Source organism: Rana temporaria, chromosome 5, assembly GCF_905171775.1.
Source record: "Rana temporaria chromosome 5, aRanTem1.1, whole genome shotgun sequence".
Classification (NCBI taxonomy): Eukaryota; Metazoa; Chordata; class Amphibia; order Anura; family Ranidae; genus Rana; species Rana temporaria.
Genome location: NC_053493.1, coordinates 53,171,784 through 53,193,130, shown reverse-complemented (window position 1 = coordinate 53,193,130; position 21,347 = coordinate 53,171,784). Strand labels below are relative to the sequence as shown.

General features: G+C 42.3%; 1 protein-coding gene across 2 annotated transcripts in view; it reads left to right on the top strand.

The window, feature by feature from the left end:
• Positions 1-21,347, top strand: part of ODAD2 (outer dynein arm docking complex subunit 2) — a 234,072-nt gene that overhangs the window by 189,545 nt on the left and 23,180 nt on the right. Inside the window, exons 19-21 of one of the 2 annotated variants that reach the window (XM_040352586.1) lie at positions 1,983-2,000; positions 2,367-2,555; positions 7,181-7,402. In XM_040352586.1, the coding sequence (XP_040208520.1) occupies positions 1,983-2,000; positions 2,367-2,555; positions 7,181-7,402 (429 nt within the window). The remainder of the gene's footprint in view (positions 1-1,982; positions 2,001-2,366; positions 2,556-7,180; positions 7,403-21,347) is intronic. The other variant, XM_040352587.1, reaches the window with a different exon arrangement.

Genomic DNA, 21,347 nt, shown 5'->3' with positions numbered 1-21,347 from the left:
GTCAGTGATCTGCAAATCAGCATGTAGAGTATGGGCTCATGGTCCATACTCCAATATATGGTGGTCTGGAAGTCAGGCAGCTCACAATGTTCTTCCCATCTTCCTTAAAGTAGAACTTTACCCTAAAAGCGAAGTTCCACTTTTAAGAATCCTCCCCCCTTCTCTAACAATAGAGGGTACTTAGTTTTGGCAGGTACCCCACTTCTGTTGTATTTGCCTAGGTCAGTGGTTCTCAACTCCTGTCCTCAGGACCCATTAACAGGCGAGATTTTAAGTATTACCTTGGGGAGATGCAGACTAGAATACTGCAATAACTAAGCAGCAAATGATATCACCTGTGATGTATTTCAGTTATCTGACAAACCTGGCCTGTTGGTGGGTCCTGAGGACAGGAGTTGAGAACCACTGGCCTAGGTGTTTCCATCAAAAGTTGTAACGCCACAGCCTACCTGAGTATTGTTGATGACCATGTCTATCTCTTTATGACTACAGTGTACCCATCTTCTGATGGCTCCTTCCAGCAGGATAATGCACCATGTCACAAAGCTCAAATCATCTCACCACTGGTTTCTTGAACATGACAATGAGTTCACTGTACTCCAATGACCTCCACAGTCACCAGATCTCAATCCAATAGAGCATCTTTAGGATGTGGTGGAATGGGAGATTCGCATCATAGATGTGCAGCCGACAAATCTGCAGCATCCGAGTAATGCTATCATGTCAATATTTATTTATTTATTTTCAACCTGACTAACTATGTAACTATTTAATATGGAGCAAAATCACTGAGGAATGTCTCCAACACCTTGTTGAATCTATGCCATGAAAAATTAAGGCAGTTCTGAAAGCGAACGGGGGTCCAACTCGGTACTAGCAAGGTGTACCTAATAAAGTGGCCGGGGAGTGTATATTCCTATGTAGTGTGGAATATTACATTGTTTCCTCTTTTCCATAAAAAAAAAAGACGATCTATGCAGAGATTATCCAACAACTACAAAATCAAGTGCTTCATAACTTCAGACCTGATACTAAAGACATTGCTATGGTCTTACATGTCCCATTTATTTGGAAATGATACCTAAAATGGTTGCATTTTTGTCTTGGGCGGGCTGTGCATATTTTTATTTCTATCAATCTTTGTTGAATGATGAACTCCAGGCTGGCATAAAAAGTGCAGTATTTATTATGTAATATATTCATTACATGCATTCTTAAATACAGATAATATAAATAACAGAGTTTGCCTCCATATTGGTTTTTGTAATACCAGCAAGAAGGTAAAGGCCAATACTGTGAAGCCTCGTACACACGACCGAGGAACTCAACGGGCGAAACACATCGTTTTCCTCGTCGAGTTCCTTGTTAGGCTGTCGAGGAACTCGACAAGGCAAGTTTCTCCATTCCCGTCGAGGAAATAGAGAACTTGCTCTCTTTTTGGCTCGTCGAGTTTCTCGACAGTTTCCTCGACGAAAATGTACACACAACCGGTTTCCTCGGCAAAAAAATATCTCCCAGCAAGTTTCTTGCTGGTTTTTGCCGAGAAACTCGGTCGTGTGTACGAGGCCTGAGTCTCTGCTGCACTGTACAGTACTGACAGTCCTACGCTTGAGCTTGGGTTCAGGAGGAAAGAATAATGGGCCAGGGACAGGTCTATGATCCTGAACTGAATCTAAACAGAGTAAGGTCACCAACCTGGCTTCCTAGTGGGTCGAAGTACCTAGATAAAACACTGGTTGACCAAAGCAATGATCAACGTTTGAAAAGAGGATCCTTAAATGGTATATGTTAAGTAAAGCACATCAAACAGATGTCACTGGCAAAAAATAACCCATCATGAAGAAAGCTGCTTTAGAAAAATATCTCTATAGGTACACATACACACAGTATGTACTAAAGAACAACAATGATCCACAAGCATCACTAGAACATACAAAAAAAACCTGCTTAATTTTGACTTTCCTTTCCCCCTGCTTACAAAGGATGAAGATGAGGATGAGGTGAGAGCCTGTAACTTGGTGCTGCACAACGGCTTGCATGCTTTGCTTTTAATGTCTAGTATGTGTCTACTAAATACTTTATGGAAATCACTGCTGATATTTATCTGAATTTGTAATTCCTGAGGTTAATATTTAGAAGTATCCTATGTAACCCTTACTGATAAAAAAAACACCTGGAACTCTTCTAAGAGCACCTGTTTCTCTAGAATGAAGATAAGTTTGTGTAAACCTAATAAAAAAATTAAAACCACATCTTTATAAAGTTGTACATCTCTAATCCATGTTAATCTTTGCTATTGTACAGTATGATATTCTTACAGTCTCAGTCCTGGAAGCTTAAAATGATTATGTATTTTCCCTGTCCAGGATGCTGGAGAAATGGTCCGATCGTTTGTTGGTGGTCTAGAACTGATTGTAAATTTGTTGAAATCTGAAAATAAGAATGTTCTAGCAAGCGTCTGTGCAGCTATCACCAATATAGCCAAAGATGAAGAAAATCTGGCCGTTATAACAGATCATGGCGTTGTCCCCATGTTGTCCGCACTGGCAAATACGGTAAGTCTGTACAGGATACTGAATGTATTTCATGTAAGGCTATTGGCTTTCCTTAATGCAATACTGATGGGTGTTTTTAGTTAGTGCGCAGTTTAGGTTGTAATTAAAATTTGGTATAAATGTATTGATTTACTTAAACTGGAGAGTGCAAAATCTGGTACAGTTCTGCATAGAAACCAATCAGCTTCCAGGTTTTTTGTTTTTTGTCAAATCCTAAGCTGAAGCGAGAAGCTGATTGGTTACAATGCACAGCTGCACCAGATTTTGCACTCTCCAGTTTTAGTAAATCAATCCCAAAATCTCAACTAGGCTAAATATTTCCTAACTTTTATGATTCTGCCACGTTTATGACTTTAAAATAATTCTTAAAGAAATTTAATACGGTGTGGTCGATTATCTTTCGACTCCGTAGGGAACTCGATTATCTTTATCTCCTCCCCCCCCTTTTTTTTCTATCTCTCTCTTTCTCTTTTTTTACTTCCTTCTTATTCTGGTATTTATCTGAACTACACAGATAATCACTTATGGGACCTACGTGGTAGTGAGCCCTGAGATAATCTCGGGGTCCGCTGCGGGGATTCCTTGTGGCTTTGGGTCTCCGCCACTCAATGTACATGGTGGGATCCCGGCTCATGGGGAGAATATATTATTCAGTCCCATTGGTGTTTGGATACATATTACTAATTTGGCACTGTATTGTTGTATTGATAATCTGACGACTTTGTTCCAATAATGTATGTGTCTGTTCATTTCGAGACCTGTTTCATTAAAAAAAAAATATTGAAATTTAAAATTATTCTTAAATTCCACTGGGTTTATGAGTTATCGTGTGTATGCAAATAATGCATTAGTGTCTTCCTCATGACAGGATGAAATAAATATACAGGTAAAGCAAAAAGAAAACCCTATCTATATTTAAAGTGGTTGTAAACCCACATTTTTGACTTTTACCTACAGGTAAGCCTATAATAAGGCTTACCTGTAGGTATAAAGAATATCTCCTAAACCTGTACAGTTTAGGAGATATTCCCCCCGCAATGCGCCGCTGATTGCAGCGGCGCATGCGCAGCGGGGATCCTCGGCTAAAGGACCGGCAGCCGGCGGACCTTGCCGAATTGAAGTCTCCCGTGCGCATGCGTGGGAGTGACGTCATCGCCGCTCCAGCCAATCACAGCGCTGGAGCGCCGATATCTGGAAGACACGTCGAGTCAAAATGACATCTCGCTCGGCGTGGACCAGGTAAGTTCCTCTCACCTCGTTCCGAGGTAAGTATTTCATAATGAGCTAATATGCGGTGCATACTAGCTCATTATGGCTTTTGCCTTTCAGGTGAAAAAATAAATAATCGCGGGTCTACAACCGATTTAAGTCAATGTGTCTCATACAGTATCTCACAAAAGTGAGTACACCCCTCACATTTTTGTAAAAAGTTCATTATATCTTTTTATTTGACAACACTGAAGAAATTACACTTTGCTACAATATAATGTAGTGAGTGTACAGCTTTTATAACAGTGTAAATTTGCTGTCCCCTCAAAAGAACTCAACACACAGCCATTAATGTCCAAACCGCTGGCAACAAAAGTGAGTACACCCCTAAGTGAAAATGTCCAAATTGGGCCCAAAGTGTCAATATTATTTCCAGCGCTGCCTTAACCCTCTTGGGCATGGAGTTCACCAGAGATCACAGGTTGCCACTGGAGTCCTCTTCTACTCCTCCATGAGGACATCACGGAGCTGGTGGATGTTAGAGACCTTGCTCTCCTCCACTTTCGGTTTCAGGATGTCCCACAGATGCACAATAGGGTTTAGTTCTGGAGACATGCTTGGCCAGTCCATCACCTTTACCCACAGCTTCTTTAGCAAGGCAGTGGTCATCTTAAAGGCATGTTTGGGGTCGTTATCATGTTGGAATACTGCCCTGCAGCCCAGTCTCTGAATGGAGGGGATTGTGCTCTGCTTCAGTATGTCACAGTACATGTTGGCATTCATGGTTCCTTCAATGAACTGTAGCTCCCCAGTGCAGGCAACACTCATGCAGCCCCAGACCATGAAACTCCCACCACCATGCTTGACTGTAGACCAGACACACTTGTCTTTGTACTCCTCACCTGGTTGCCGCCACACACGCTTGATACCATCTGAACCAAATAAGTTTATCTTGGTCTCATCGGACCACAGGACATGGTTCCAGTAATCCATGTCCTTAGTCTGCTTGCCTTTTGCAAACTGTTTGTTCTTGTACATCATCTTTAGAAGAGGCTCCCTTCTGGGATGACAGCCATGCAGACCAATTTGATGCAGTGTGTGGCGTATGGTCTGAGCACTGACAGGCTGAGCCCCCACCCCTTCAACCTATGCAGCAATGCTGGCAGCACTCATACGTCCATTTCCCAAAGACAACCTCTGGATATGATGCTAAGCACGTGCATTCAACTTCTTTGGTCGACCATGATGAGACCTGTTCTGAGTGGAACCTGTCCTGTTAAACTGCTGTATGGTCTTGGCCACCGTGCTGCAGCTCAGTTTCAGGGTCTTGGCAATCTTCTTATAGCCTAGGCCATCTTTATGTAGAGCAACATTTCTTTTTGTCAGATCCTCAGAGAGTTCTTTGCCATGAGGTGCCATATTGAACTTCCAGTGACCATTATAAGAGAGTTATGCCGCATACACACGACCATTTTTCACGATGTTAAAAATTACATTTTTTTTAACGCTCGTTCTGGTAAAACTAGCGTTCATAATGGAGATAGCACATTCATCACACTGTAACAGACTGAAAAGCATGAATCTTCTCTCACCAAACTTTTACTAACACGAAATCAGCAAAAGCAGCCCCAAGGGTGACGCCATCCGAATGGTACTTCCCCTTTATAATGCCGTCGTATGTTTTGTACATCACCGCGCTTTGCTTGAGCATTTTTTTTTCACGATCGTGTGTAGGCAAGGCAGGCTTGACAATAATCGGGTTGAAAAAAATTTTTTTTTCTAGACCATTAAAAACGGTCGTATGTACGCGACATTAGAGCGATAACACCAAATTTCAAGGGGTTGTAAAGACAAAAATATTTTCCTCTTAAATTAAAGTCTGACAGTAGCTGATTAAGTAAAAAGTAATGTTTTGCATTATAACTAGTTTGATACCTGTCTAAATCAAGCTGTTTTATTCACCTCCAGCACTCCTGAATCGTTATTCTCACTGACTTCCTGGTTTGCGGTGCGCATTCATTTTTGCTACATCACGGCCTAATGGGAACTACAGTTCCCATTAGGCTTAGCCTCCATGCCTGTGAGGGATAAGAGAGCATCATCTTCACGCAGGGCTGTAGTCATAGGGAGGGGGTGAACACATTCTGCTTTCCACCATGCAAACGGCTCAGATGCTGGTGAAAAGCAAGAAGAGGAGACAGGAAATGGCATTTTCAAACCTGGATTACTGGATTTTGGAGGTCAAAAAGAAAAACGAGGCAAGTGATATTTAAATGCTCTTGCTTACAGCAATCAATTGATCTAATATAAAACAAACCTTTAGTGTTCCTTTAACACATCTGCTCCCCATTCACATCTGAGACCTTGTAACACTAACATGTCACATGACACCGGGGAGGGAAAATGGCTAATTGGGCCCAATTTGGACATTTTCACTAAGGGGTCTACTCACTTCTGTTGCCAGTGTTTTAGGCAAATTTACACTGTTATACAAGCTGTACACTACTTTACATTGTAGCAAAGTCTAATTTCTTCAGTGTTATCACATGAACAGATAGAATAAAATATTTACAAAAATGTGAGGGGTGTACTAATTTTTGTGAGAAAATGTATGTTAAGATTACAAAGTACCTATAAATACTTCTAATTTTTGGTGCATCCTAAGAATATCCAAGTGTGATTGCCCTGTATAAAAAACACCCCTTCTATTAAACATTATAGCATTACAGCAGAAGTAAGTGCTTGTGATGGGCGGCCTTTTAGACACCAGTCTCCCCCTGGGAATGACAAAAATGATTTTGAAATTTTAAAAAGTGCTTTCATACACCTTTTTTTCCAGCAATATTGATCGTCTGTACAGCAGTATTAATGGTATGCACATTATATTCATGTGACAAGTCCACTTTAATATAAAATGAAGGCATAACATTTTACTGCACTGTATCAAGTTCTAGGTCTAGGTGGTTATAAAATATCATAAGTTAATATGTGAGTCTATAATTGAAAAAGAATCTGCTTGTAATAGTGCGGCCACAAGCTTCAAACTGCGTCTCTAGCTCCTATCACTCCCATGACACCTGGCTGCTAAAGATTGTTTAACAAGTCAGCCTCGCCATCTCTGCATGGACGGACAGCGAGCTGCAAACCGCTATAAAACCTGAGATAACATTTCACTGCTCTGAGTTTGATGGCACCCCAGTCCCGACAAACGTTTTCTTTCCTGGTTATGGAACGCCAATAACATAAATACCTTCCTTACCACAGTCTGTAAACTGCTCCATGTTTTTTAAGCATTATCTCAAACACCAAGGGACCTCTTAAGCAAAATATACGTTTAAAAGGAAAAAATTTGAAAGTGTCTCAAAGGTTTTCAAGCTATGCAAGGTTTCAAAAATAAACTCTTTCGCCTTTTACAGACGGATGATAAGCTAAGACGCCATTTGGCTGAAGCCATTTCACGCTGCTGCACGTGGGGGAATAACCGGGTGGCTTTTGGAGAAGCCAATGCCGTAGCCCCACTTGTACGATACTTGAAATCCAGCGATCCTTCTGTTCACCGTGCCACAGCTCAAGCCTTATACCAGCTTTCTGAGGATGCCAACAACTGTATAACAATGCATGAGAATGGAGCAGTAAAAGTAAGTGATTAACCTGGGAATGTTCACACAGGGCAGTATTTAAAAAGTGTAGTCATCCAGAACAGCTAATCAGAAATTGTCTTTCATTGGTGTAATTAGGCTAGATGTTTAAAGCTCATATCAGGTTGGCCAACATAATAATAAAGAAGAAATCTTCCAATGGGACAGTAGTTCTGGAGACCCTGGTGACAAACAGGGATTCCCTCACTTTGGGCAGATTTGGTCTCACTTCCTGTTTTCGCTATGAAACAGGAAGTGAAGGAAAATCTCCCCAATGGGACACGGATACCAAAAATAAGACTGATAGAGGTTATAACCATCCAAAATGATTTTTTTTGCCTATAGTTCTATAGTTTTGTCTATAGTTCATCGGTTGCTGCCTGGTTTCTGGCTTAGGCCAAAATGATTTCACACGTCTCAGGAGTCTACATGGACTTTTTTCTTTCATCTGGAGGAAAGGAGGAGGAGGGGTTGTCTCAGCTAAGTATGCCCTACTGCATGCCTGACCTAATTGCAGATACTTTCCAGGGAGTAAATGGCTACAGCTGAAAATGCTATTGGATGTTTTTTTTAGGGATATTTTTTAACCAAATAAACCATGAAGACATGGATAGAAATGTGAGTTTGCTTTGAATATTAAAAATGAATTAAATAGAGTTTTTAGTGTTCAGATACAGTTAAGCCTGGTACACATGGGTCGAATATCGGCCAGTATTGGCCAGTTGAATAGAAACCAGACAAAATTCGGCCCATGTGTACATCAGCTTGTCCTATAGAAGCCGGCTGAACGTCTGGCTTCTGTCGAACGGGCATGCTGGAAAACCAGCATAGAGTCAACATCTAATCAGCGCTGGCAGCCAATGGCTGTGAGAGTTGACCTGTGTGTTCTGGCTAGAGGGGCAGTCCCTTGTCAGAACGCAATAGCTCAGCGGGGAGATCTAACGTTGCTTAGTTAGTACAGCGGTTCCTCCTAAGCGCCTATTTTTTTTCAGCCTGCTGGGTTAAACAAAAGAAAACTTGGCCCTGGTTCACACCAGTGTGGCTTTGAAATTGCGCTACCTCAGCGCGATTTTAAAGCCGCACATCAGTGCTATTTGCACTGCCAATTTAATTGCGGCTTGCAACTTCATTTACCAGAATTCTATCAAAGTCGAAATGAAATTGGTAAAAAGTAGTGCAGGAACCTTTTTCGTAATTACTGCAACATGAGTCACAGCGATATGAACGATTCCATTGCCGGCAATGGGGTGCGACTTGTAATATGGTTTGGAACTGTCAAATCGCATGACTTACCGGTGTGAACAGACCCAGTGGGAAACCAGTGGGGAAGTTTTCACTCCCAGCCTGCCAGAGAGATAAGCATTTGCCTTTTTCTATTAGGCCCCGTACACACGACCGAGTTTCTCGGCAGAATTCAGCCAGAAACTCGGTCGGAGCTGGATTCTGGCGAGAAACTCGGTCGTGTGTACACTTTTCAGCGAGGAACCCGTCGAGGAACTCATCGGGCCGAAAAGAGAACATGTTCTCTATTTCCTCGTTGTTCAATGAGGAAAGTCGGCCCGCCGAGCTCCTCGGCGGCTTCCACACTGAACTCGCCGAGGAACTCGATGTGTTTGGCACGTCGAGTTCCTCGGTCGTGTGTCCGGGGCCTTACAGGTGACCACTAGCTGGATAATTTTTTAGAGAAATTACAGGATTGCTTTACATTGATCGCGTATTCCAGCTGCTGTGTGTTTAATTCCCACATGATTGAACTTGTTGAAAGTTGCCATATTTCATGGCCAGCTTTTGGGTCAGCTGACTTACAGAACACAACTTTCCCTCAGGGGCTGAAATATTTTCTCAAAATTAGTAGGGAGATGTAGTGACTTCAAGAGATCCTCATAGTAACTAATCTACAAATGTGTACATTTAATGAAAAAAATGTATTACAAAAAAATGCAAGCGTGAAAAAAAATATTTTCTAAGATAAATGTTAGGTTATGTTAGTATGAGAACCTGAATGGGGTTGATCCACATACATCTGCGCCGGGCGCAGCGTATGTAAGATGTTTTTTTTTTTTTCAGTTTGTTTGCGTCCCCCCAAAAATTTTGAGCACCAGCCGCCACTGAGTATGATTCCACCATCACATAGGTGACATGGGAGGAACAATAAGTATTTTATCTAAACCCATTTAACCAGCATTTTAAAGAGGAGCTCCAGTCATATTTGTAAAAACTGTAGCTGTTGACCTTTAATAGACAGATACTTACCTGTCCCAGGATCACCTAAACCATTTTTCCACTGATCTTCGGTTCCTGGCACTGGCATCTTAACTGTGGGCACAGCTGTGACAGCTTACGGCTTCACAGGCGGCTGTCCACTGCACATGCGTGAGCCGCGCTGTGCATGTTCTCGCAGTCTTCTGGGACGTGTCCGAGAATACTGCAGGGAGGGAGTGACGGAGGAGAACTTTTGCCCGGATCACCTAGGGGATTCAAGTGGAGGTGGGAGCTGGTTGGGAGGCACCTCAATAAGTTCTCTGAGAAGCAAGGGTCGCTTTACCAAAGTCCATTACACATATTTTGAAGTTCGATACATATAAAATCCAATGTATTTTATTAATTGGTACAGTTTAGTCATTTATATGGTACATACGCGTTCTGCAGTTCTCATTTTTATTTGCCATTACCTCTGATTAACGGTTTACACAGGGGAGTTCCTATTACTCTTCTGCATGCTCACTGACACACTGCCTATTTCATGGAGGGTCCTTCAGGCTTATTAGAATGGAAATAAAATGTATCAATAATATGCAGTAACCTATAGCAGTAAATCAGCTTCCAGTTTCAGCCTGGTCAATAAAATAATTCTGACTGTTTGCACCTTGCCATATTAAATAGGGGCCTCTATTTTACTGTACTATGACCCATTCATTTTTCCTCTCAAAGACTCCTTTGTAACTATAATTCAGATCTCCCTTATTTTCTGATCACGTTATATTATTTACTCACTCTTTTTTGATGTTAAAATTTGTTGTTATTGGAATAAGTAATTGGAAAAAGAACGGCTTGATTTCACAACATAAAAGGCCCATTTTATGAATGCTACCCCCGAATTCAATGTACACCATTCTACAGATGGTGAAGAAGCAGCAGTGGGAAGACTAGCCACAAAACCGAGAATTACAAAGAATTTGTGTCTTGTCTTCCAAGCTACGCACTAATTACACCCAATTACTAAATAGCCGCAATTTATTTTTATTATTTCTAGAACTGGTGACGTTCTAGCTGCACAGTGGCAAAACGAGTATAAATTAAGATGACGTCTGTCACTTGATATTAATTAGTCGCTCTTTATACCGCCAAAAACAAGCTCGCTAGTTAATCCATCATCTGCCGAAAAAACACCTCAGTCCAAGTTTTCTGTACCAGACTCGGCAACTACATCAATCATATCACACAGGAGAAAAGTTCACAGAGACAAGAGGCCACATAAAACTCCCTCTCTCTTCTCAGACTTTGTTTATCTTAGGAAGGGGCTACTGTACTATGAAAACTCCTAAGAGTAATTTAAACTGTGTTTAACTGGGTGTCAGGTGTGAACATTTTCTTAAAGTCTAAAGGAAATGGCACATGTATGAGCTTACAAAAAAAATGAAAAAAAAAAAATAGAAAAAATAAATGAAATGTATGTTGCTAGTGGCAACCCATTAGATTAGAGTTTATCTAAACCAGTGCTTCTCAATCTGGGGTCGAACGATGATTTGCCAGGGGTCACCGAATCCTGGGCTGTTCCTGAAGCCCGCGCTGCTCTCTCAGCCGTTTCGCGGCCGCCCAGCAGGGCTGTCCCTGGAGCTCGCGGATGCCCACTCAGCCTCTTTGCAGCCGCCCATTCAGTTCATGACATGGCTGGGGGGCAGAGACTAGAGGTGAGCTGACTGGTGAGGAATGTGACGTGGGAGGGGCTGGAGGCGACCCTATCTCCTGATTTTGGCATAGGTGTCACTGCTACGAGACACTACAAAATCAGAGACACAGTGAGTAACACTACCTGTGATTATAGTTGCCATTAAAAGTCCCTACTACAGTTCTCAGATCAGCAGATGACCTTAATCAAAGGCACCTAAGTTGGCTGATTAGAACTCCCTCCAGCACTGCCACTCCTACCCTAACCCCCCCCCCCTCCCCCAACAAGAAGTAAGAGAAGGAATACAAATAGAGAATACATGGAATGGAGAGGAAAAGAGGGGGAGGAACAAAGAAAAAGGGAGCGAAAGAATAAGAGAAAGAACAAGAAAGACAGCTAGAGAGAGGGATGGGGGGAAATAAAACAAGAAATTAGAGAGAGATAAAAGGAGAACAAAGAGAAAGAGTGGTACATCCTAAAATGTACCATAAGGGGTTTTAATACTGTACGAGTGGAAGGGACTCAGGGAGCGCTAAATATCCGTGGGTTAGGGGTGCAAATTACTGCCTTGGGTGCTGACAACCCACGCTACGAAAATAATTTTACTGTTAGGGGTCCCCACAACTTGGGAAATTTTATCAAGGGGTCACAGCACTAGGAAGGTTGAGAATCACTGATCTAAACCAAAGAACAAAAATGAAATGTTATATCTTTCCTGTCCATGAGGGACACAGGATTTTGGAAGAAGTTGGATGATACTGCCACCTACAGGAGGATTTGTTGGATACTGGAAAACAAAAAAACATATGACCAGCCTGGTGTAAACCACACCCCCCCCCCCCCCCATTGCACTCTCAGCTGCCTTATACAGTCCCTGACAAAAGTCTTGTCTCTTGTGTACAAATTGACCTGAAGTGCCACTAAAATATATTTCTAATCAAGATTTTGTTACAAGAAATGGGTAATTTTGATCCCAACAGCTTTTGTAATAATGTTTCAGTGCAAAACTGACAAAAAGTATTCTAATATTCACAGCTTGGTAAAGCCCATTGAGTACATTTTTGCCAAGACATAAGTGTTGTTGCCTTGTTATATGAGCTTCACCTGTGACTAATAATGGATCAATTAGGTCTCAGGTGTGTATAAAAAGAACACTAGTACACTAGAACTTCTCAACTGCAACTAGACCTCTGCAAGCATGCCTAAGATTCACCCGGAGACTAAAGTGTTGATTATCAAGAGGCTGAAGACCAGATCCACTGCTGATGTGGCAGACACCTTCAATGTGTCTCAGCGTCAAGTTCAGAGGATAAAAAAAATATCTGAAGAGACTGGAGACATTTTGGACAAGGCCAGGTCAGGCCAACCCCGCAAGACAACTGCTCGAGAGGACCGTTTGTTGGCTCGAAAATCCAAGGCCAGCCCATTTTTCACTGCAGCAGAGCTCCACGAGATCTGGTCACCTGAAGTCCCTGTGTCAACCAGAACAGTTTGTCAGATTCTGTCTCGAAATGGCCTCCATGGTCGAATCAGTGCCCATAAGCCAGCACTAAACAAAAGACAATTAAAAAACCGTGTGGCATTTGCCAAGGGCCACAGCCTGCTAAAAGGATGGACTCGGGAAAAGTGGCAGAAGGTGGATTTTTCAGATGAATCTTCTGTTGAATTACACCACAGTCGCCACAAAAATTGCAGGAGACCTACTGTAACCCGCATGGACGCGAGATTTACCCAGAAAACAGTGAAGTTTGGTGGAGGCAAAATCATGGTCTGGGGTTACATCCAGTATGGGGGTGTGCGAGGGATCTGCAGGGTGGAAGGCAACATCAATAGTCTAAAATACCAAGAAATCTTAGCTACCTCTTATATACCCAACCATAAAAAAGGCCAGATTTTGCAGCAGGATGGTGCTCCATCGCATACTTCCATCTCCACATCAAAGTTCCTTAAGGCGAAGAAGATTAAGATGCTCCAGGATTGGCCAGCCCAGTCATCAGACATGAACATCATTGAGCATATGTGGTGTAGGATGAAAGAGAAAGCATGGAAGACGAAACCAAAGAATATTGATGAACTCTGGGAGGCATGCAAGACTGTTTTCTTTGCTATTCCCGATGACTTCATCAATAAATTGTATGAATCCTTGCCAAACCGCATGGATGCTGTCCTTCAAGCTCATGGAAGTCATACAAGATATTACATTTGGATCTCACAGCACCACTAGTTAATTTGCTGACATATTTTTGGATTTTCAGTAAAGTTGTTCAATTTCTGTATAGGCGATAAAACGTTTGTCTTGCCAAAATTTGACCTTTCTGTCTTGATTAAATGATAAATCTTTTTTCAGTGAAACTAATTTATTTCAGTGCATTAAACATCATTTGGGAGGGCTTTAGCTTTTCATATGAGCGATTTCTAACACCAATTGATTAATTAAAAGTCAGGTTAATAGCAGGAGTTTCTACAAAATAGAGAAGCGACAAGACTTTTGTCAGGGACTGTAGTGTTTTAGGAGAATAGTAATCTTTTCTCCTCTGAGAAAATGCTTTTGCTTTTTTGCTTTCTTTTTTCTTTTCAATAAACATTTCCCTGCACCAGGGGTGTTGAATTAAATTTCACAGGGGTCAGTTTAGTACAATTGTATCTCAGCAGAGGTGTGAATCTCCTGTTTGTGCTTTCACTCAGTTTCTTCACATCACAGCCTCTCTTTACATCAGTGCCCCTTGCCCTTCCCTCACATCACCGTCCCTCTTTCCTTTACATCATAGTTCTCCTTTACAGCAATGACATCAGTCCCCCCTGCACATCACAGTCCCCCATTTTGTACATCATTTCACCTCTCTTTACATCAGTGTTCACAGTCCCCCCTTACATCACATTCCCCCCTTAACATCACAATCTCAACTTTACAACAGTGCATTCAGTCCCCCCTTCATATTATAGACCCCCTCCCATTTATAGTAGTATCCTCAGTCCCCCCTTCACATCATTGTTTCACCCTTACATCACAGCCTGCCACCTTACAATCCCCCCCCCTTATATCAGTTATATTGTACTCTCACATCAACGTCTCCTCCTCCATTCCTTATATTACAGTCTTCTTTCACACCACAGGCCATTCCATTTACATCACAGTTCCATTCACATTAGCACCCCTCCCTTACATCACATTTCTCCCTTCCAATTACAGTCCCCCTTGACAGCCCTACCTTACACAGCAAGGCAGAGGGTAGGAGTCTCAGCAGGTCTCAAAGGAGGGTGGAAGTTGCCAAACTTTTCATGCTAACCAGCGAGTTATTGGTTACTAGCAGCGCCAGTAACACCAGTGATATATCTGAATATAGATCCAAGTTTGTCCTAGGCATGTTTGAATCCAAATACTGTTGAATGACTCACTACCTCTGCTGGAATCATAGGTGTGCGCACAGGGTGTGCTGGGTCTGCCCAGGCACTCCCTAATCACCCTGTGCAGAACAGATTCCCCCTACTGCCCTGGCTCCCCCTCCTTCCCTCTGCAGCACTGCCGGCTTTCCCCCTCTCCTGCCAACTGTTGCTGCGGGGATGTTTTAGGATGTGTGAGTGAAGGGACTTGGGAAGACGGCTGGACCCCCCTGTTTGCGACAGCAAAGCTTCATTGAGACTATTTTCTTACTTCACTGCCGGTAATGATCGATTTTAATTAATCTTTCTTGTATCATTGAGATAGGGCTATGTTATCTTCCTCCCACCCCCCACCCCCCATTACAAATGGAAGGTGTCTCTATATAAATGGAGCCGAGGGTGGGGTAGATGGTTGGATTAAAATATGCGATATGTTTAATTTAATAAAAAAATAAATTGTTGCACATTCTCTTTCAGTCACAACCAATTAAACCTCTGAAGAAGACCATTATGGTCGAAACGCGTTAGATTACTGTTTATACACGCAATGTTTATTCTATTCAGCTGTATAAATGATCTGTTGTGTACTGTAAATGTTATATGAATTTTTATGTCTTTTGTATTGCTGCAACTCATATCCTATTTATATTTCCAGACCCCCCCCTTTTTTGATACATGTGAATAAAAACTTTTTTCACAAATTGCATCTAACTCGTCAATTTGAGCTGCCAAAAAACCCCACCCGGGGAAACTTTCTCTGTAATATGTATTATTCAGACCCTTCCCTTTCTGAATGAACATCGTGAGTGATTGGTAGTGTGTGTTTGAGCTTTGGGGTGCACACCCTAATGCAATAGGCTGTGCACACCTATGGCTGGAAGTCTAATACCCACTTGTTAACTTGAAATGTTTGGCAGCTCCTGCCCACTGTCTTGTTTGGGGAGCATTTTGAGCTTGTGCCGGCAGACCCAAGCCAGACACCCATTTCAGCTGCAAACCTTTGAGCTTCAAATCCTTAAACCTGCTGACAAATTCTCTTTCCAAAGTGGGTGGATATCTGTTGACTTTTATGAACACTTGGTTGGACAACATCTTGGATGCCTGAGAATAGGAGGTGGTTTCCAGGAGCTATAAGATGGAGTTCCGCGTTCTGCTCCCTCCCTGCTTCATGTCTTCCAACTTGCCCATATACCCACACATATTAGCAGATCTCTGTGCAACCCTTTCAGATCTTCTGGATCAAGGGTTAAGCCTCCCAGTTTCCCCTGTGGAGAAGTTTCAGGAGTTCTAGTTCAACCTTTCAAAGTTCCCATAGAAAAAATGGATCTCCAGGCCCTAAATGTATTCATTCAGGCCCAAAAATTCTGTATGCAATCTACCAGGTCTGTTATAACCGCTCTCCATCAGGGAGACCTTCTGGCCTCTCTGGATATCAAAAGGATGCATACTCGCATTCCTAATTTTTTCATTGCATCTCCATCGCATCTTTTCTTTTTTTATTTGCTGTGGGTCCCTAGCAGTTCTGGTTCATTGCTCTTCCATTTGGTCTGTTCTCTGCACCTTGAGTGTTCACCATGGTGCTGGTCCCTATGCTTAACTTATTACACCCCTAGGGTATCCCCATTGTGGTATATCTGAAAAACCTCCTATTGAGGGAGCAGTCAGCACAAGTTTTGGTTGACAATGCAGCGCAGACAGTTCAAGGTTTGGTCATTTCCTGAACCGTCAGCATTAGAGCCATACTACTGCTTGGCACATCTTAATCTTATCCTAGATAAAGCTCAAGCCAGAGTTTCTATTCCCCAGCAAGAACCATTTAACTCTCCTCTCCCAGACATTGACTCTTCAGTCCTGGAGCAGATGGCAGTCTAGTTTGACCAGTTCCACTCCAGACCCTTACAACTCAATTGTAAGGGTCTGGGTCTGTGTCTGATTCTGGGTCTGGGTCTGGGTCTGGTCTGTGTCTCTACACACACTGGTTTGCCTCACATTGAGGACTAGGTTAACTCTGCCCTAGTGGAATAGAAATACAGTTCTTGGATTGGGAAAATCCTTCCTCCAGGTCTCTTTGAAGCCCTGGACACCCTGGCTGGAAGGACAGTTGTACATCTATTATCAGGGGGGACTGGAAGTCTTGCAGCAGCAAAGGAGGTAGAAAGGATTCTATTTTGGGTAGAACTTTTCAGGTGCGGAAAATTCGCAGGCAGACTTCCTCACCTGGCAGCACCTAGATCCAGGGTAATTGGCCCTAAATCCAGAGGTGTTCCAGGGCCTGTGTAACAGTTGACGGATACTGGATGTTAACCTCCTGACCTCTAGGTTGAACAACCTACTGGACAGAACAAAATCACATCAAACATGTGACTGTATACGTAACTATACATTTATAGTCCTACAAAGTTGTGATAAAGTAAGTGAGCACAACATGAGCACATAACATGTGATCATCCATATAACAATAGGAACATGTGTGAAACCAAACAAACAAATGAAAGTTTAAGTGCTAAAAGTGCAACAAAATTTTAATTTTGTTGTGCAAATTATGTCCAAAAAGTGCTCTCCGTGCAGACACTTCACCTCTCCTCTTAGGTATTCAATTCTATTCTATCTTCACAAAAGTCAAAATGCATGTATCTTTACATCAATACCCAAGTAAACAGGTTCCATATCCAGCACCCTCTGCAAGGATAGAAATCAGCTCCAGAATGTGCAGTCCCAGACTTGAGTCAGCAGGTAAATGACCGAGCTTGAACACTCATCTCAATCAGGCTCCAGGAATACAAAGTAAAAAATATAGAGCCCTCTGTTAAGTTTAATATAAAAAACAGCCAGAAATACTTACACTCTCCATGTAAGCATAAAGGCTAGAATAGAAAACGAGGCCACTGGGCACGTTTCCCTGAATAACATCTATGGCATGCACCACCAGCCAACCAATATACCACTCCAGCTCACAGACACAATACCTACTCCGAGATAATAAGGCTCCACCCAACATATTCCCATGACATCATTAACGTCTAATTAATATGTGACAGGATGTTTTGGCACAACACATTAATATTCATATATTTTGGAATGGTCCAATCATTTTGTGTCTGCTGCTCACTTTTTGCTTTGTGCACACATTTTCTTTTACATATAAACATATTAAACAGGTTTATCTCCATGTACAAAAATCCTTTGGTGGAAGCAATGGATGTGCTGGTGGCTCTGTGGGATCAGTACTGCATCCTGATCTATGCCTTTCTCCATCTTAAACTCCTTCCTTGTCTGCTCCGCAGGGTCGAGTTGTAGGACATTACTGTGATTTGCATAGCTTGGGATTGGTCAAGATGGATATGGTACCAGTAGACTCGTAGCAGATGCTACATGGTCTCTCCCAAATCATCAAGATATTGTTTCAAGGACCTATTTGTCTTCCTGCCTTACAGTTGTTGGCTTTTTTTAGTATGGCTGTTAAAGCCCAGGTCTTGACGGAAGGGACCTCCTGGCATCAGTGATTCCCTCGATGGTAAGAGCCAGGAAGTCAGACTGCCATCAGACATAGAAGGCATACTTCACTTAGTGATCCTGACAGTTTCACAGTTCCTGTTCTAGAATGACAACATTCATTGTACTGTGTCTAAGGAAGAGCAACTTTGTCACCCTAGGACAGTGCTACAGAATATCCCCCTCTCCTATTCTCCATTACAGGAAGGGGGGCATTTTGAGCCCTTAGATAGGGCTGGGAACAATGCTAACTGATACAGCGGGTAAAATAAGTATTAAAAGTGTCACCATTTTTCTAGGTAAATATAGTTCTAAAGGTGCTATTGACATGAAATTTTCACCATATGTCGGTAACAACCCATGCGATCCGTACATACAAAGTCAAAACAATAAAGTTCAGAAATTAAGTTATGTGTAATACAATAGAATGATACAAGGAAAAAGTATTGAACACATTGTTACGTAGTTAGTCAGGTTGAAAAAAAGGCACAAGTCCATCAAGTTCAACCAAAAATAAATAAATACAATCCCATATACACAATCCTTCACCCACAGTTGATCCAGAGGAAGGTGAAAACCCCCAGCAAATGATGATTCAATTTGCTACAGCAGTAGGAAAATATCCTTCCTGAGCCCCTGAAAGGCAATTGGATTTTTCCTGCATCAACTTCACCTATAAATGTCAGTACCCAGTTATATTATGTACATTTAGGAAAGAATCCATGCCTTTTTTTTAAAGCAATCTACTGAGCTAGCCAGAACCACCTCTGGAGGGAGTCTATTCCACATTTTCACAGCTCTTACTGTGAAGAAACCTTTCCATATTTGGACATGAAATATTTTTTCCTCTAGAGGTTAAGTGCCCCCTTGTCCTCTGCTTATGACCTTAAAGTGAATAACTCAACACCAAGTTCACTATATGGACCACTTATGTATTTGTACATGTTGATAAAACCCCCTCTTATTCTCCTCTTCTCAAGAGGGAATATATTCAGTTACCCTAAACTTTTCTCATAGCTGAGCTCCCTTCATGCCTCTTATTAGTTTGGTTGCCCTTCTCTACACTTTCTCCAGTTCCCTGGTATCCTTTTTGGGAACTGGTGCCCAAAAATGAACTGTATATTCCAGATGCGGTCTTACTAATTATTTGTACCTGGCAAAATGATATCTCTCTCTCTGGAGTCCATACCTCTCTTAATACAAGAAAGGACCGTGCTCGCTTTGGAAACCGCAGCGTGGCATTGCATGCCATTATTGAGCTTATGATCTACCAAAACACCCAGATCCTTCTCCACTGGATTACCCCAATTGTACCTCCCCTAGTATGTATGATATTATATGTTATATATAATATATTATAGTATGCATATTCTATCAATAATTAGAAAGCAATCCTGCCCCTTGTCAGTGCAAATGAATATCAGCTGGTTTAGTCTCAATTGATGGTCTATAAAAAGGTGTTTCATTACCAAGGTGTTACACAAGAAACATCTCATGATGGGTAAAAGCAAAGAGCTCTCTCAAGATCTTTGTAACCTTATTGTTGCAAAACATACTGGGGCAGATCCTCATACAATTGCATGGGCGCAGCGTATGAGAGATACGCTACGCCGCTGTAACTTACTTTTTTAATCTTTGAATCCACAAAGAATTTGCGCCATAAGTTACGGCGGCGTAGTGTATCTCTTGCGGCGTAACGGCGCATAATTCAAAACGGTGAGTAGGGGCGTGTTTCATTTAAATGAAGCGTGTCCTCGCGCTGAACGAACTGCCCATGCGCCGTCCCTAGATTACCCGCCGTGCATTGCGCTAAATGACGTCGCAAGGACGTCATTGTTTTGACCTGGACGTAAATTACGTCCAGCCCCATTCACGGACGACTTACGCAAACAAAATAAAATATTTTCAAATTCGACACGGGAACGACGGCCATACTTAACATTGCGTACGCCACCAAATAGCAGCTTTAACTATACGCCGAAAAAAGCCGAACGGAAACAACGTAAAAGAATGCGACGGCCACTCGTACGTTCGTGGATCGTCGGAAATAGCTAATTTGCATACTCGACGCGGAATACGATGGGAATGCCACCCAGCGGACGCCAAAGAATTGCATCTAAGATCCGAAGGCGTACGAAGACGTACGCCTGTCGGATCTAACCCAGATGCCGTCGTATCTTGTTTTGAGGATTCAAAACAAAGATACGACGCAGGAAATTTGAAAGTACGCCGGCGTATCACTAGATATGCCGGCATACTCTCTTTGTGGATCTGCCCCACTGATGGCATTGCTTACAGAGGGATTTATATACTTCTTAATGCTCCAGTGAGCACTGTTGAAAGCCATAATTCGAAAGTAGAATGAACATCATTTCACCATATGCTGGCCACGACCAGGTGCTCCTTCCAAGATTTCTGATAAAAAAGTAAAAAGAATTATCAGAAGAGTTGTCCAAGAGCCAAGGACCACTTGTGGAGAGCTTCAGAAAGACCTGGAATTAGCAGGTACAATTCTTTAAAGAAAACAATAAGTATGCACTCAACCGCCATGACCTGTATGCACACTCACCACGCAAGACTCCATTGCTGAAGAAAAAGCATGTTGAAGCTTATTTAAAGTTTGCTGCACTACATTTAGACACGCCTGTGAAATACTGAGAGAATATAGTCTGGTCAGATGAGACCAAAATTTAAATCTTTGATGCTATAATACACACCATGTTTGGAGGTCAAATGGCACATCACCCCAAAACACCCCCCATATCAACAGTGAAGTTTGGAGGTGGGAACATCATGGTGTGGGGCTGTTTTTCAGCTTTTCAGTACTAGCAAACTTCATGGGGCAGATTCAGATAGATTTGCGGATCTTTAGATCCGTGTAATCTATCTGATTTTCGATCCGCCGGTCCAATTTTGCGAGGCAAGTGCATGATTCACCAAGCACTTACCTCGAAAATTGCACCGTCGGATCGTAACTCCCCCGGCGGAATTCAAATTCCGCGGCTAGGGGGAGTGTACAATTTAAATCAGGCGCGTTCCCGCGCCGATTTAACTGCGCATGCGTCGCCGGCAAAATTTGCCATTGCGCATGCTCCAAATGACATCGCTAGGACGTCAATGTTTTCGGCGGCTACGTAAATTCCGGCCATCCGTATTCCCGATCGACTTACGCAAACGACGTCA